The sequence below is a fragment of the Hylobates moloch genome, unplaced genomic scaffold (genome assembly GCF_009828535.3).
Source record: "Hylobates moloch isolate HMO894 unplaced genomic scaffold, HMol_V3 SCAFFOLD_3, whole genome shotgun sequence".
Taxonomy (NCBI): domain Eukaryota; kingdom Metazoa; phylum Chordata; class Mammalia; order Primates; family Hylobatidae; genus Hylobates; species Hylobates moloch.
Genome location: NW_026652278.1, coordinates 30865000 through 30883048, shown reverse-complemented (window position 1 = coordinate 30883048; position 18049 = coordinate 30865000). Strand labels below are relative to the sequence as shown.

The 18049-nt window shown below is 45.9% G+C and overlaps 2 protein-coding genes across 7 annotated transcripts in view; one reads left to right on the top strand and one right to left on the bottom strand.

The window, feature by feature from the left end:
- ARL3 (ADP ribosylation factor like GTPase 3) overlaps positions 1-5644 on the bottom strand; it is a 40635-nt gene extending 34991 nt beyond the window's left edge. The window contains exon 1 of one of the 2 annotated variants that reach the window (XM_032179096.2): positions 5541-5644. In XM_032179096.2, the coding sequence (XP_032034987.1) occupies positions 5541-5543 (3 nt within the window). In that variant the 5' untranslated portion in view covers positions 5544-5644. Of the gene's footprint in view, positions 1-5062; positions 5477-5540 lie in introns of those variants that run through there. The other variant, XM_032179095.2, reaches the window with a different exon arrangement.
- A 229-nt stretch (positions 5645-5873) lies between these two features.
- The window catches only part of SFXN2 (sideroflexin 2), a 29224-nt gene continuing 17048 nt past the window's right edge, over positions 5874-18049 (top strand). For 3 of the 5 annotated variants that reach the window (XR_009212718.1, XM_058436053.1, XM_032179074.2), the window contains exon 1: positions 16750-16788. The gene's annotated coding sequence lies outside the window, so the exon portion shown is untranslated. Of the gene's footprint in view, positions 5948-16749; positions 16789-18049 lie in introns of those variants that run through there. The other 2 variants (XM_032179080.2, XM_032179064.2) reach the window with 1 other exon arrangement.

Here is an 18049-nt window from a genome sequence, read left to right as displayed (position 1 = left end):
GTGAAATGGTTGTATTTGTTATTCACACTGTACCAGGCAATAATTCAAACCAGTTTGTTCACTAAGATCAAAGGATACTTCTGAGAAATAATTCTCAACAACTGCATCTTTGGACAATCATATGCAAATATGCATAATTATTAAGAATTCCTTTCTGCCTCAGAGACTCTTTGTTTACCACTTGTAGTACTGTATTTGTACTGACTTGCTAAGGACCACATTAACCTTTTTATGCCTCAATTTTTTCCAGCAGTAAAATGGAAGGTTTAGTCTAAGCTAGACAAATTCTATGCCAAAAGATTTGGGGGACAGAGATTGAATAGATTGGAAACAAACAAAAGTCTGGCTTTTTAAAAGACCAGACTTTTTTTTTCCTTTTTCTTTTTTTTGGGGGAACAGGGTCCTCCTCTGTGGCCTAGGCTGGAACGTAGTGGCGTGAACACGGCTAACTGCAGCTTCGACTTCCTGGGCTCAAGCGATCCTCCCACCTCAGCCTCTCCAGTAGCTGGGGCTACCGGCTCACACCACCACGCCCTGCTAAGTTTTGTATTTTTTGTAGAGATGGGGTTTTGCCATGTTGCCCAGTCTGGTCTCGAACTGTTTTTTTTCAGGCAGAGACTTGCTACACACTCATTACATTTGAAATTAAAGAATTAAGAGAAAAACAAGGCCAGGCACAGTGGTTCACACCTGTAATACCAGTGCTTTGGGAGGCCGAGGCAGGAGGATAGCTCGAGGCCAGGAATTCAAGATCAGCCTATGCAACAAACACGAGACACATATCCCTACCAAAAAAAAAAATTATCCAGGTGTGGTGGTGTGCCCCTGTGGTTCCGGCTACTCAGGAGACTGAGATAGAAGGACCGCTTGAGCCCAAGAGTTTGAGGCTGCAGTGAACTATGGTCAGGCCACTGCATTATGGGCTAGGTGACAGAGCAAGACCCTGTCTCAAAAAAAAAAAAAAAAGAGAGACAAACATAATGTTTATTCACCTTAAAGGGAGAGGAGCAAATCACAGATAAGAAAGAAAAAGAAATCGTTCTAACTATAAGGCTGGGCGCAGTGGCTCACGCCTGTAATCCCAGCACTTTGGGAGGCTGAGGCTGGCGGATCATTTGAGGCCAGGATTTTGAGACCAACCTGGCCAACAAGGTGAAACCCCGCCTCTACTAAAAATACAAAAAATTGGCCACGCATGGTGGCGGGCACCTATATTCCCAGCTACTTGGGAGGCTGAGGCAGGAGAATCGCTTGAACCTGCGAGGTGGAGGTTGCAGTGAGCCAAGATCACGCCAGTGTACTCCAGCCTGGGTACACACAGAGCTAGACTGTCTCAAAAAAAAAAAAAAAAAATTCTAACTATACATAAACTTTATTAACCTAATGGTGTAGAATACAGTACTTCTACATTTCTAATAAGTAATTTTCCTTATTAGGAAATAATAACTTCAGATACTTTCACCTTTAAGTGAAATTACAGAGAAATGGAAAGTTCAGCTAATGTTTTCTTCCAGCAAAATGATAAATGGCATTTCAAGCATGGTCTAGGGAAGACAAGTGCAAATATAATACAGCATCATATTAATCCAAATACTGAGGATGGGATCACAGGATTATCAGGGTTTGCTAAATAGGGAAGAGGATATTTATAGAGATCAGGGTTCTGCCTGAAAGGTACAAAGTAAGCTGATTTAAGAGGCTGGATGAAAGAGACCAGAATAAGTCTATTCTGTGCATCTATACATATAGGCCCATATTTTATTTTAACTGTCAAATGAAGAGAGACAGTGATTAGAAGTTAAATTTATTATAGGGCTGAGTTTTGCAGTATAAATACAATGACATTAATTTTTAAAGTGCATTTTTTGGCCAAAATATCCATTCACGCAATTATCATTAAACATCCTTAACGTGCCCCAAGTACAACAGTGAGCAGAACAGGCATGATCTCTATGTAGGATTTATATTCCTGTGACATCAAATGAAACAATTTAAGAAACATGAACTTCAGTTAAAAGTATATTGTGTGTTACCAGCATGTGTGTATACAAGTTATCTACACCCTGGTGGGCAGAAGTGGTCTGACTCAACCACAAAACATTTAAACAAACTTTTCTACAGTCAAATCATGAATAGATGTGCTATGGACTACAGACGTTTTATCTGCCTCGAAATCAGCTTAAACTATTGGCAGAGGCATGGTGCCCTGACCTAAAACAATACAAACTAGGTCATTCAAAGAAACCAGAGTGGTGGAGGGGGAAGGAATGCATTGGTATATGGAAAATATATGTGGTTGTGAGGATCAGCTAAAATCTAAATTCTGAAATTACGAAGCCAACCGTCAAGTACATACAGTCCCCATAACTAGCTTAAATATAACTGACTTCCATTTGTTTTTACGTCTTTCAGCTGAACTCCTATCAGCTTAAAGCTCAAAATTGAGAACTTCATCCAAACTGTGTCTTCTTTCTCATCACCCTCTCCTAAATAAATACAAACAATGTTTCCTAAGGAACAAAGTCTGGGCATCTCCTCAGGAAGAGTGGGTTCCCACTTCACCAGAGTCCTAATGAAATGAATGTTATGGGCTTTAGAATTTCACAGACTTGTATTCAGCTTCTGTGTATATATATATATATATATATGTGTGTATATATGTATGTGTGTGTTTATATATATATATATGTGTATATATATAACACTGCACACAGTTTCAGCTAGAAAATAGGAACAGGCCAGGCGCGGTGGCTCACGCCTGTAATCCCAGCACTTTGGGAAGCCGAGGCGGGCGGATCACGAGGTCAGGAGATAGAGACCATCCTGGCTAATATGGTGACACCCCGTCTCTACTAAAAACACACACACAAAAAATTAGCCGTGCGTGGTGGCGGGCGCCCGTAGTCCCAACTGCTGCGGAGGCTAAGGCAGGAGAATGGCGTGAACCCGGGAGGCGGAGCTTGCAGTGAACCGAGATGGCACCACTGTACTCCAGTCTGGGTGACAGAGGAAGACTCCGTCTCAAAAAAAAAAAAAAAAAAAAAGAAAGAAAAAAGAAGAAAACAGGAACAATACTTATATCTCAAGAGATGATGCTATGAGGATGAAATGAGGTCATGTATGTAAAGCATGACACATAGCAGCCACTGAAAAGACTACCCCTGTGTTTTATTTTTTTAAAATAATTTTTCATGGGCCATTTTCTAACCAGAAAACATAAATAACTGTTGGGAACAATCTTCAAATGTTGAACATGCTTGAGGACGACCACGAGCTCCATATATGTAGAAAGTTCTCCATAAATAATTACTGAATGAAGGAGTCATATGTTAAATATAAGTGGTTAGTTATGTGCTAAAATTACTGTCATTTTAGTATTTTAGTAATTCATCAAGAACCTGGCACTGTAAAGCAAGGGTAAAATAGCTGACTCTAAATGTTCAGAGAAACCCATATTTGGGTTTTTGCCACAGTTACCCAAATTTGAAAAAAAATATGTATTTGTCACAGCTGAAGTTTAAAACAAAAACCAAAAAAAACTTGGGGTTCACACTTCAGTTGTACAGTTAACCATGGGGCTCATGGGATGCCAGATGGGATACACTTAAGTCACACCACTGACTAAATTCAGTGTTTCACTTCAAGTTTTAAGAACAGCTCACGCTTTTGGAGATAGAAAAAAAGTGTTTTTGGGAAACCAGATAAAGAAACCGGAATAATTTGTCCTAATTTCTTATTGTTCATCTTAGGAAAAAGGAAAAAAGAAAAACAAAATCTGTTTTCATCATTGAACACAACAGTTGTATACAACAGTGTTGTATATACACTGTCAATTTGTTGTATACAGTGCCAATTTGCACCTGGAAACATGGGCAGTGGTTAATTTACTGTGGCCTGTAATTATAAATTAAACAATCATGGAATTACACAGTACACTTAATTGATAAACTGGGAAAAGTTAGCCAACTCTCATGCACTTCTCATCTATAATGACAAATCTCTATCTCTGTTGGTTCGGCATGCCCTTTTTATTCCAATTCTAGCTATTTTCTGGGTAAATATTTATGTTTGTACTCATTTGTTGAGAAAAACTTTAAACGGACAGCTCACGTATAAATGATTAAGAAAAAGAAACAGTTGTAAAAATCTGTTTAGCCTGCGGTTAAAAAAAAAACTGCAAGTGTAGCAAGTGTGAAATGTGATTGGCAACTTCAGATCAAATAACCCTACTTCTTTAACAATCTGACAATGTAAAATCAATTGAGTTTTTTTTTCCTTTCTAAATCTACTCACTGGATAATCTGACCAAACATACATCTATTTTTTTTTCTTCCTGGGCACCTAACTTTTTTTTTTTTTTTAACTTCTTAAATGAACAGAAATGGCTCAACATTTCTAAAAGTCAAGAAAGGAACTACGAAGAGAGGTGGAGCAGTGACTATAAGTTTGATGACAGGCTCTTTGCAGCCAACTAACCTGCTTTAAGTGGTTCAAAATCAATTTTTCTTTGATAGCTCTAAAATTACTCAATTCCATTTTAACTCCCACCAACTAACTGTACAGACATTAACAAGAAACAGAGTGTCAACGGTCAGATCTGTCACAACCATAATTTAGAATTTGGGAAAGCTTTAATTAGGGCTGACAGAGAAAAGGCTTGCCCCAGATTGAAGTTCGATCTCCATTTTTAACTTCTCGTTCTTTTCAGTTTGGAGACCTCAAAGCTAGCATTAAGATCTTTTGGTCCTGGTATGGTCACATGCAAGAGGAGATTGAAAAAGGTTTCGAAGGAAATTCTAGAGACCGAGCAGCTAATATGCCTCCATCAACATGGATTAAGTATTGAATGAAAAATCGGTCATCACCAACAATCAGATCCTGCAAAACTCTCAGCAAATAACTAAATAATTCGGGACTGAGGAAGCGCACCCGCCACGCAGACACCAAGACGGCGTAAAATCCACCAGGCATCCCTTCCAAGCGGCACCCCTTTGTGGCGTGGGACTTACTCCCCTACCCCCCAGGGGCCCGCACAGCGCGAGAAGGAGGAGAGCTAGGCTACCATCTCCCCTGCTACCGCCAGGGCGACCTCAGAGCCAGTGGGGCCGGCCTTCTCTCCACTTCTGGCCGGGCTCCAGACGAACCCCACTTTACTGCAGCGCCGCGAGACCGATTGCCCGGGAAGTCTAAGCCTGCTAGCGAAAGCTGCTCTCCGCAGTTCCTGGGATCCGCCCTCACCCCTGTCCCCAGAGTAATGATGGAGCCCGGGCTCCGCACCCGGCCAGCCGCGCACTCTGCCAGCCCCTTCCCCAAGCCTCGGACCCGCTGCAAGCCCCGCCTTCCTCTCCAGGCCCAGGCCTCCCTCCAGGGCCCACACTCGGGGCTCCCTGCCGACCCCCGAAATCAGTCCAGAACCCAGATAGCAGGCTGAGCGACGTCCCATTCCCTCCTTGGCTTTAAGCGCAGTGCTCCGCCCTGGGCCTGGGGACGGGAGAGGAATAACCTGCCGGCTCCAAGGGGGCCCAGGCCCCCACACTCACCATCCTCCCGCCGAGTCCCTCCTCCTCCTCCTCCTTCTCCTCCTCCTCCTTCTCCTCCTCCTCCTCCTGCCTTCCCCGTTACCAGGGGCAACTGCTGCGGCGCCGCCCCCGACGTCCCTCGCACGCACAGCGGAGGAGCAGAGCAGCAGTACTGGGCGGGGTGCAGCTCCGCTTTCCCCAGAGTGCGCAAGCGGGCTACGGGAGCTGCAGAGGCCGCCGCCGGCTAGCCTGGACCAGGGCGTGGAGAAAGCCTGCCCACGTGTCTGGCGGGAGCCTCCCGGCTTGGGATTGGTCGAAAAGGAGGGGCGTGGGGCGGACGTGGGGGCGGTTCCCCCGCCCAGTCCCTCCTCTCACCCGGCCCGGTTTTCAAGGCGGGCTGTAACTGGTGGCATTTGTCCCGGGACCAGGTAAGGGGCCTTGGGACAATGGCGCTCGCCCTGTCTACCTCCAATCCCCACATCTCGGGAGGGTGCTGAGATTGCTGTCCTGACTGCCCAGGTGGGGCTGCAGCGCGGGCTGGACTTCCACCTGCAGAAGCCACGTGGCGCGAGGAGCGCCCTGGGGCTGCAGATGGGCCCCTCTGCTCTGACCCCCATTGCCCAGGAGTGCCAGGCCGAGCGGCTGGGGCGTTACGAGCTGTCCGGGATGGGGGAGTACCGATGGGGGGAGGCCGTCTGTCGGAGGGCAAGAAGCAGCCTGGGGGCTGGCCCTGAGCCCTGACGTGAGCTGAAAGCACAGGTGAAAGGCGTTTTGGGGATCGGCCCGGTTTTTGTTTTGACACAGGGTGTCGCTCTGTCGTCCGGGCCGGAGTGCGGTGGCGCGATCTCGGCTCACTGCAGCCTTCGCCTCGCGGGCTTAAGCGATTCTCCCGCCTCAGATTGTCGAGTAGCTGGGATTGCAGGCGGGCGCCACCAGGCCTGGATAATTTTTTGTATTTTGTTTTTGTAGAGACGGTTTCGCCATGTTGCCCAGGCTGGGCTCGAACTCCTGGGGTCAAGCGATCCGCCCGCCTAGGCCTCCCAAAGTGCTGGGACTACAGGTGTCCCAAAGTGGTGAGCCACTGTGCCCAGCTTCTGGCCGGTTTTGCTAAGCTGTTTTGGACAGGACCGCGTACCATCTGTAGTCCTGGAGGAGGCAAAAATGAACCTGCATTTTTAGCCAAGGAAGAGCAAGTGGGACACTGGGGTGGGTTGGGAAGTGCTACCTCCCAGCCCTTTCCCAATGCAGAGGACTATAAGAAGAGTTTGCACAAACGTGCTAGGTCCTGTTCTAGACGCTGGAGACACAGCAGTGGACAAAATCAGCCCGTATGGAAATTACATCCTTCCTAATGAAATACATTTCATACCAAATTTCATTTTCACAACCCCTAGAAATTGGTAATTGCGGCCAGACACAGTGGCTCATGCCTATAATCCCAGCACTTTGAGAGGCTGAAGGGGAGGATGGCTTGAGCCCAGGAGTTGGAGACCAGCCTGGGCAACACAGTAGGACCCTGCCTCTACAAAAAAAATTTTTTTTGATTAGCCAGGTTCCGTGGTGCACTTGTAGTCCTAGCTACTCGGGAGGTTGAGGCTGGAGGATTGCTTGAGCCCAGGAGCTATTATCACACCACTGTACTCCAGCCTGGGTGAAAGAGCAAGACCTTGCCTCAAAAAAAAAATGAAAACAAAAACCAACATCTGCTGCTTGCATACCTGCTTCAGATCCTTGGAGAGAAAAGCAGTTCAGAGCCTTGACTAAGGAGGTGATGAATGGAGGTGATATAGGAGCACAAACCCCTATAATCTACTCATCTCTAGACTGTTGGCCCTTTTGTGAAAAAGGCAAGGGAGGTTGCTCTTTCTAAGTTGTCTGGTGTCTAACAGCCCACTTGCCTTGGAGTCAGACGAGTATCCATAAGCCTACACCTGGGCCTGCTCCTGTAATTATTGCCCTCATTTTCCAGCTTGCTCTAGGCAGCCTTGACCCTAATCCTTGCCTGTCTCAGTGGTCTTTGTGTCTGACCTTCTGGGGTCTTTGGCTACCTTGATCTTCCGCTGATGTGAGTACCAGCAATGATGTTTCGTTTTTCTCCCTACCTGGGGTTACAGACAGTAATCTTGTGCACTTCTGCTTGTAAGAGGATACCTCAGAAGGAATTTGGAAGCTTGTTTTCTGATCTCTGATACCATTTGCCAGAGAAAATCTGCTCTCTCTGGGAAGGATGAGCATTACGTCAGAGGTGGTAGTAGTCTATTTATTTTTTTCCCTTTGTTTCCCTCTCTTTCTTTTTTTTTTTTTTTTTTTTTGAGATGTAGTTTCACTCTTATTACCCAGGCTGGAGTGCAATGGTGCAATCTCGGCTCATCACATCCTCCACCTCCCGGGTTCAAACGATTCTCCTGCCTCAGCCTCCCAAGTAGCTGGGATTACAGGCATGCACCACCACGCCTGGCTAATTTTGTATTTTTAGTAGAGATGGGGGTTTCTCCATGTTGGTCAGGCTAGTCTTGAACTCTCAACCTCAGGTGATCTGCCTGCCTTGGGCTCTCAAAGTGTTGGGATTACAGGTGTGAGCCACCGTGCCGGGCCTCGGAGTTGGCAAATAGGCTATAGTGGATAGAGGACCTTGGGGAAGTAAGGCCTTAGCTGTTGTTCAATCTTTGAGGACTGGATCTGTTGATCGTTCGTGTTTATATCTGCTGCAAGCGCTTAGTGCAGGGCCAAGTATACCAAAAATGCCCACCGTGGTGGCCCAATCCATTTGCACCTTTTTAGGTTTCAGTTTCCTCTTCTGTAAACTGAGATCTTAGATCACTTGTCTTCAGGCTGTGACATTCTCTTTTTTTTTTTTTTTTTTGTGGAGATGGAGTCTCACTCTGTCACCCAGACTGGAGTGCAGTGGTGTGATCTCGGCTCACTACAACCTCCGCCTCCCAGATTCAAGCGATCCTCCTTCCTCAGCCTCCTGAGTAGCTAGGATTACAGGTGCCATGCCACCATGCCTGGCTAATTTTTTGTATTTTTAGTAGAGACAGAGTTTCACAGGGTTAGCCAGGATGATCTTGATCTGACCTCGTGATCCGCCCGCCTCAGCCTCCCAAAGTGCTGGGATTACAGGCGTGAGCCACCGCGCCCGGCCTCAAGCTGTGACATTCTCTAATCCTAGGAGGGAGATATCATTAAATCACTGGTCTGATTTTTACTCCTACCTTGTTCCTAGTAGTGGGACCATAATCCTTCAGAAGTGGGGCTACCCTGGACATGATGATGACCTTTTTAGGGAGGACTAGATGTGGCTTGTGTGGGAGGAGGGACAGTAACTGTGGAAGAAAATTTAGAGAGCAGTATGACTCAGTACAGGCAAGGTAGACAATTTTGCAACTTCATGAAAGAAAGCGTGCTCTTAATTCTGTAACCTAGGCAGGTTCTAAGTTTGACTTAAAAGAGGTGACATCCTTGATGCCAAGAGACCCAAGAAGGAGTTGGAATGCAGTAAATAGTCTTCGAGGGCATGTGAAAGGTGTAGCAGTAAACATCACAGACATGATCCCGATGCTTGTGAGCCTTACAGTCTGTCAGGGGAGGCAGACTTTACACAAATCACAGCCAATGACAAGAAGGTGACAATCACAGATGCCCAGCATGCTGCAAAGGACAGGATGCTGTAGGAGTATATATCACAGAAGGACTTGAGTTTGTCCTGAAGGAGTAGGGGAACAGTGCCCACTGGGGAACAATGGGTGTGTTGGGGGAAATGTTCCAGACAGATCGTTTAGTGTTTTTTTTTTTTTGGCTTTATGTTTTATTTAAGACAGGTACTCTGCAGTTTCTATCCTGACTTCAGTTAAGAAGGCAAAGGCTCTTGCATAATTAGCAAATGTTTAGATTACCCCTTGATGATAGTCCCTCCATTCTGAGAAGCGGAGGACTTTGCAATGTTGTGTTAAGGGGAACAGAGATGTCAGGGAAGGTATGACTCTGTGTGTATGTGTGTGCTGAGGGGGAGGCATAGCATTTTGTTCAGTCAGGCTGTCTCCAACGTGTGTGAGCCTGGGGCTCTGTAAGCCAAGGCAGCGTGTGTTCAGCCAGCCAGGCTGACTCCTTTTAGGTTCATGTAGAGCCTGGGAAAGTGAACTCTTTCCCCTCCTCCCACTCTTGCTTCAGTTGGGACTGAGATAAATGCCTTTGGTCTTTGAAGCAGGCTGCAGGAGGCCAGGTGGCAGGGGAGAGGGGAAGTCTGTTTTGGCAGTGGACTCTTTCTGTCTGCCTTCTGACTTCTCTGGAGATTGCCGCTTCAGAGAAGCATCAGGGCCAGGCCAGGGCGCTGTGGATACTCCATGTTGAGCCTCTCCTCTTGTCCCTGGTCCTTCCTCTTAGGAAATGGTGTACCTTCAGCATATCAGCTTCCTGATGTCTCTTCCGCCTTAACAAAAAATCTAAAAATTGACCACTGCTCTTCCTTCCCCAACGCTGTCCCTTCTGCCTCCTTTCTTGAACTTGAACTCCTGGCCTCCCAAAGTGCTGGGATTACAGGCCTGTGCCTGTCTCCACCTCCTTTCTCTCTTCTTTCTGGTGGTTCTTCCCATCTTTGGGGGCTTCCTTTTCTCAGCTTCTTTTTTTTTTTTTGAGACAGGGTCTTGCTATGTTGCCAAGATGGAGTGCAGTGGCACTATCTCGGCTCACTGCAACCTCCACCTCCCAAGTTCAAGTGATTCTCCTGCCTCAGCCTCCCGAGTAGCTGGGATTACAGGCGCCTGCCACCACGCCCAGCTAATTTTTTGTATTTTTAGTAGAGACAGGGTTTCGCCATGTTGGCCAGGATGGTCTCAAACTCCTGACCTCGTGATCTGCCCGCCTCGGCCTTCCAAAGCACTGGGATTACAGGCATGAGCCACCGTGCCCGGCCTCGGCTTCTTTTTTTTTTGAGACAAAGTCTCACTCTGTCGCCCAGGCTGGAGTGCAGTGGCACAATCTCAGCTCACTGCAACCTCCGCCTCCTGGGTTCAAGCGATTCTTGTGCCTCAGCCTCCCGAATAGCTAGGATTACAGGTGCCTGCCACTATGCCCGCCTAATTTTTGTATTTTTTTTAATTAGAGATGGGGTTTCACCATGTTGGCCAGGCTGGTCTCAAACCCCTGACCTCAGATGATCCACCCACCTCGGCCTCCCAAAGTGTTGGGATTACAGGTGTGAGCCACCGTGCCCGGCCTTGGCTTCTTAAATGTCCTGATTTTTCAGAGTTTGTCCTCAGCTCTCTCCTCTTCCCATTCTGTGTGTTCTCACTGGAAAACTTTATCGTAAATCACCTCGATGCTGCTGACTCAGTTTTTTCCGTCTAGCTCTGACCTCTGTTTTCTTTCAAGCCTGAATACCCACAGGCTGATGAACTTCTTATTCAGCAAATACTTGAATATTGTGCTAGGCACTGGGGTGACAGTGGTGAGCAAAATGAACATACCACCTCACTTCACAAGTGAATTATTTAACTTAGTTAAGTCTCTATTTCCAAGAAAAAGACAAAATGACCTAGTAGTAGAAGCTATAGAAGCAAATCTGAAAATTATTTGTACAAAAGGACAAATAGGTACTATTTAGTGAAGAGAGAAAAGACTAGCTTTTGAGTATTGTGTTTGGAAAGGACCTGAGAGAGGAAGCGGCCTATCGCATTTAAGAAAATCCTGGCCGGGCTTGGTGGCTCACGCCTGTAATCCCAGCACTTGGGGAGGCCGAGGCGGGTAGTGGATCACGAAGTCAGGATATCGAGACCATCCTGGCTAACATGGTGAAACCCTGTCTCTACTAAAAATACAATTAGCTGGGTATGGTGGCACGCACCTGTAATCCCAGCTACTCAGGAGGCTGAGGCAGGAGAATTGCTTGAACCCAGGAGGTGGAGGTTGCAGTGAGCCGAGATTGCACCACTGCACTCCAGTCTGGGTGACAGAGCAAGACTTCCTCTCAAAAAAAAAAAAAAAAAAAAAATCCCATGGCAGGACCGGGGGTAGTGGCTCACTCCTGTAATCCCAGCACTTTGGGAGGCTGAGGCAGGTAGATCCCTTGAGCTCAGGAGTTGAGACCAGCCTAGGCAACATAGGGAGACCCTGTCTCTACAAAAAATACAAAAATTAGCCGGGAATGATGGCACATGCCTGTGGTCCCAGGTACTTGAGAGGCTAAGGTCAGAGGATCGTTTGAGCCTGGGAGGTGGAGGCTGGAGTAGTGAGCCATGATCATACTGCTGTACTCCCGCCTGGGCAACAGAGCAAGACCCTGTCTCAAAAAAAAAAAAATCCCATGGTATTTGAAACAACATGCAGAAATCAAGCTTCCTATTAATATTTTCTCCCTCAAAGCCAATTTTTCTGTGCTCTCTCTGTTAGCACCTATCGCCCAAGTCAGAAACCCTAGGTATCACTCTGGATATTTGTCATGTGTCAACTTGGCTAAGCTAAGCAAGACTCCCGGGATTCCCTCTCTGGTATATTCCAGTTATAGTGGCTACCCAGGAGCACACACACACTATCTTCCAGCTCTTCAGACAAACAGTAATCTAGGTGCTGCTGTGAGGGGATTTTGCAGACCTAATTAAATTCCTCAATTGTTTGGCTTTAAGTTAATCAAAAAGGAGATTATCCTGGGTGGCCTGACCTAATCAGGTGGAAGCCCTTTAAGGGAGGGCTAGAACACCCCGAACCCCCTCTGAGGTTCTGGACTCTGAGCCATTACCCGCGTTGCTCCCTCTCCCCTGGGATGGTCTGTTGCTGGCCGCCTGCCCTGCTGACTTCAGGATTGCCTAGCCAACAGCCACAGTTATGTGAGCCAATTAGCTAATTCCTTGTGATAAATCAATTTCTATATTTTATCAATATTATATTACGTCAGCATTATATATATTTAGGCCAGGAATGGTTGTGTATGCCTGTAATCCCAGCACTTAGGGAGGATGAGATGGGAGGATTCCTTGAGCCCAGGAGTTTGAGATTACAGTGAGCTATGATTGCACCACTCCACTCCACCCTGGGCAACCAGCTGAGACCCTGCCTAAAAAAAGAAAAAAAAATTATAAAATTTATGTAGATAGATCAATATATATTTATAATATATAAAGTTATATATTTATATATGATTTTGTATAGCTATATGAATTATTTATGTTTATATATTTTTATATGTTATATTTAAACAATTCATATGTCTATATAAATAAATTTTTATATAAATTTATATATTATAAATATATGTTGCTATATCTATGAATTTAAAAAAATTATATATAGATATATAATTTACATTATATATAGATATATAATTTACATATTTATAAAATATATATTATAGTATACAAATATATTTTAGAAATATATAAAATATGTATATGTGTGTGTCATAGCCAGGTGCATTGGCACACACCTGTAATCCTGGCACTTTGGGAGGCCAAGGCAGGCAGATTGCTTGAGCTCAGGAGTTAGAGGAACCCCATGTTGCCCCATGTTATGTTTTGGTATCTACCTGTCTGTCTGTCTGTCTGTCTGTCTGTAATTACTGATTCTGCTTCTCTGGTTGAACCTTGACTGATACAATGTTCCTCTTATACCTATTGCTTAGCAGATCCTAAGATTCCGCTTCTTTGAAAGATTCCCGTTGGTCTCTCCTCTGAGGGCACGTGGGTTCATTTGAGCCCTACGTCTTCTTGCCTGTATTACTGGGGTTCCTGTCCAGCTGGTCTCCCTGCATCCCGCGAGGTCCGGCCACATCCTGTTTATTCTCATGACTACCCGGTTTGCTCTTGGTAAACTACATATCTGATCTTGTCACTCTTCTTCTTAAAATCTTTCAATGACTTCCTGAAGCTTTCAGGCAAAAATTTAAAAGCCTCAGCTTTTTTTGTATGACTCCATTTTCTCTCCTCTCTTAGCATATCAATTATACTTCTTTTGAAAACCTTTTTAGGCCGGGCGCGGTGGCTCACGCTTGTACTTTGGGAGGCCGAGGCGGGCGGATCACGAGGTCAGGAGATCGAGACCACGATGAAACCCCGTCTCTACTAAAAATACAAAAAATTAGCTGGGCGTGGTGGCGGGCGCCTGTAGTCCCAGCTACTCGGAGAGGCTGAGGCAGGAGAATGGCGTGAACCTGGGAGGCGGAGCTTGCAGTGAGCCGAGATTGGGCCACTGCACTCCAGCCTGGGAGACAGAGCGAGACTCCGTCTCAAAAAAAAAAAAAGAAAACCTTTTGAGTGGTTGCCCAGGAGTTTGCAATACACATTTATGACTAATCCAAATCCACTTTCAAATAACACTATACCACTGCATGGAGCGTGCAAGCACCTTAGAATGCAGTCCTCCCAATTCTCCCCTCCTGCCCTTGATATTACTGCTGTCATGGATTTCTCTGATCCATAAATTGTAATCACCAAATACATTGTTGCTACTATTATTTTAAACAAACGTATCTGTTTGTTAACTGTTAATAATTCAGAATAAGAGAAATAAAGTTTTTTATTTGTTTGTTTGTTAGTGTTTTTTCCGAAACAGGGTCTCACTCTGTCATGCAGGCTGGAGTGCAGTGGCACGATCACAGTTCACTGCAGGCTTAGCCTTAGCCTCCCAGGCTCAAGCAGTCCCCCCACTTCAGCCTCCCAAGTATCTGGGACCACAGGCACATGCCACCACGCCTGGCTATGTTTTTTCTTTTTTAATTTTTGTAGAGACAGGGTCTCACTATGTTGCCCACACTGGTCTCAAACTCCTGGGCTCAAGTGATGCTCCTGCCTTGGACTGCCAAAGTGCTGGGATTATAGGTGTGAACCATCTCACCTCACCAGAAGAACTTCTTTTAACATCTCGTAAGTCAGGTCTGCCAGTGACAAATTTCCTGTTTCGTTTGTCCAAGAAAGTCCATTTTTTTTTTTTTTTTTTTTTTTTTGAGACAGGGTCTTACTCTGTCACCCAGGCTGGAGTGCAGTGGCTCGATCTTGGCTCACTGCAACCTCTGCCTCCTGGGCTCAAGCATTCCTCCCACATCAGCCTCCCCAGTAGCTGGGACTGCAGGTGTGCACCACCACACCTGGCTAGTTTTTCTATTTTTTGGTAGAAAAAAAATACAAAATGAGGTTTCACCATGTTGGCCAGGCTGGTCTCAAACTTTTGACCTCAGGTGGTCCACCTGCCTTGGCCTCCCAAAGTGTTGAGATTACAGATGTGAGCCACCACGCCTGGCCGACTAGAAAGTTGTTTTTTTTTTTTAGACAGAGTCTCACTCTGTCACCCAGGTTTGAGTGCAGTGGTGTGATCTCGGCTCACTGCAAACCCTGCTACCCAGGTTCAAGCGATTATCTTGCCTCAGCCTCCCGAGCAGCTGAGATTACAGGCACCTACCACTGTGCCTGGCTAATTTTTGTATTTTTAGTAGAGATGGGGTTTTACTGTATTGGTCAGGCTGGTCTCAAACTCCCGACCTCAGGTGATCCAACCGCCTCGGCCTCCCAAAGTGCTGGGATTAGAGGCGTGAGCCACCGCGCCCAGCCCCAACTAGAAATGTTTTAAGGGATATAAAGCAGTTAGTACTTGAGATGATTCTTCTGTAAGATATGGGATAGGTGGAAATGGGTAACGACCAACAGAATCAGATGGTATGCATCCCCAAATAGTAATTCCAGTGATCTAGGAAGACCAACATTCCCACACTATCCCTGCCACTACGGACTCAGTGTTTCTCAATGAGAGACAAAATTTGTGTGTGGAGGATCTGAGTCCAAGCCCTTCTATTAGTATAATTGCATTAATATTATTTGTTTCTTTTTTTTTTGTTTTAACTTCAGATTCAGGGGCACATGTGCAGGTTTGTTACATAGGTAAACTTGTGTCACTGGGGTTCTACAGATTATTTCATCACCCAGGTACTAAGTTTAGTACCCATTAGTTATTTTTTTCTGATCCTCTCCCTCCTCCCACCCTTCACCCTCAAGTGAGCCCCAGTGGGGTCTGTTGCTCCCATTTTTGTGTCCATGTGTTCTCATCATTTAGCTCCCACTTATAAGTGAGAACATGTGATATTTGGTTTTCTGTTCCTGCATTAGTTTGCTAAGGATAATGGCCTCCATCTTCATCCATGTCCCTGCAAAGGACGTGATCTCATTCTTTTTTGTGGCTGCATAGTATTCCATGGTGTACATACACCACATTTTCTTTATCCAGTCTGCCATGGATGGGCCTTAACATTTGGACAATTTCTACTGACACTTGTTCAGGCTCACTGATTCTTTCCCTGGCCATGTCCAGTCTACTGATGAGTCCATCCAAGACTTTCTTCATCTTTGTTACAGTATTTTTGATTTCCGACATTTCCTTTTGATTCTTTCTTAAGAGTTTCCGGCTGGATGCGGTGGCTCACGCCTGTAATCTCAGCACTTTGGGAGGCCGAGGTGGGAGGATCACGAGGTCAGGAGATCAAGACCATCCTGGCCAACATGGTGAAACCCCGTCTCTACTAAAAATACAAAAATTCGCTGGGCATGGTGGTGCACGCCTGTAGTCTCAGCTACTTGGGAGGCTGAGGCAGGAGAACCACTCGAACCTGGGAGGCAGAGGTTGAAGTGAGCAGAGATCACGCCACTGTACTCCAGCTTGGTGGCAGAGCAAGACTCCATCTTAAAAAAAAAAGAGTTTCCATCACTGCTTATGTTATTCGTCTGTTCTTGTCTGTTGTCCACTTTTCCATTCAGAGTACTTAGAATATTAACCATAGTTTTAATTAATTAATTAATTAATTAATTTTAACCATAGTTATTTTAAATTCCTGGTCTGATAAGTCTAAAATCTCATATCTAAATCTGGTTCTGATGCTTGGCCTGTTTCTTCAAACTAGGCTTTTTTTTTTTTTTCTTTTTAGTGTGCCTTGTAATTTTTCACTGAAAGCTGGACATGATGTACACTGTGAGAGGAACTGAGGGGTGAGGTTTTGTTTATCTAGGCTATGTTTACTGTTTGCTGTAGCTATAGGTATAAAAGGCTAAATTTTCTTCCGGTGTCCTTGTTCTTATCTCCCTTGTTGTCTATGGGTCTCTGGAGACTTCTTAAATAGGGCCTAAGACTTGTTACTCTTTTTGTTATAATCCTTGTAATGATACAGGAGTCCTGCTGGTGCAGTGGTGAGGTGAGGGAGTGGAGGATCTACAGTCCTGTGATGAGGTCTCAGCCTTCTGGGGAGCCTGTGCCCCTGAACCTTCACAAGAGCTTCTCAGCCTCCCCTTGTCCTCTTTAGGTGAGGCAGGAAGGCAGGAGTTCTCTTTCCCCAAGTCACTTAAGTTCTGGTATAACCCAAGATGGTTAGGCTCTGGTAAAATAGTTTCCCTCAAGGGTAGACCTTGTTAAGAAGAATAAAAGGGCTGGGCATGATAGTGCACGCCTGTAGTCCCAGCTACTTGGGAGGCTGAGGTTGGAGGATTGCTTGAGCCCAGGAGTTCAAGGATGCAGAGAGCTATAATCATGCCTGTCAATTACCATTCACTCCAGCCTGGATAAAATAATGAGACTCTGTCTCTAAATAATAAAATAGGCCAGATGCGGCAGCTCACACCTGTAATCCCAGCACTTTAGGAGGCCGAGGCAGAAGGATTGCTTGAACCTAGGAGTTTGAAACCAGCCTGGGCAACATAGCGAGGTGCCATCTCTACAAAAAATACAAAAATTAGCCAGGGTGGTGGTGTGCGCCTGTAGTCCCAGTTACTCAGGAGGCTGAGGCAGGAGGATCCCTGAACCTGGGAGGTAATAGTTGCACTGAACCATGATCACACCACTGCACCCCAGCCAGGGTGACAGAATGAGACCCTGTCTCAAAAAAAAAGTAAAATTAAATTAAAGAAAAAGAAGTATAAAGGGCTTTGGGTGTTTTTTTGTTTGTTTGTTTTGTTTTGTTTTTCCCCCCAAGATGGAGTCTTGCTCTGTCACCCAGGCTCAGGCTGGAGTGCAGTGGCGTGATCTCGGCTCACTGCAACCTCTGCCTCCTGGGTTCAAGCAATTCTTCTGCCTCAGCCTCCTGAGTAGCTGGGATTACAGGTGCCTGGCACTGCGCCCGGCTCATTTTTGTATTTTTAGTAGAGATGGGGTTTCACCATGTTGGCCAGGCTGGTCTCAAACTCCTGACCTCGTGATCCCCCTGCCTCGGCCTCCCAAAGTACTAGGATTACAGGCGTCAGCCACTGCACCCAGCCGGCTGTTTTTCAAAATGGCTACTTTTCCCATCTCCCCTGCCAGAAACACCTGGGGGTATTATACTATTTAATGGGTGGGCTTTTGTTCCCAGAGCTCCCCAAGCACAGGCACTGTACTGTCCCCTTTTCCAGTCCCTCCTGCTGTATGGTCAAGCACAGAGCTGGCCACCAGCAGGCCCTCAGGAAACACATGTTGGTGCCCAGTTGCTCAATCTGATGACCATTCACTGGGGCCCTCCCAAGCCGAGTCAGACGATGCCCAGTAGCTGGTGAGAGTAGACAGTCTGCAACAGTGGGACATGCTCAGGTCCT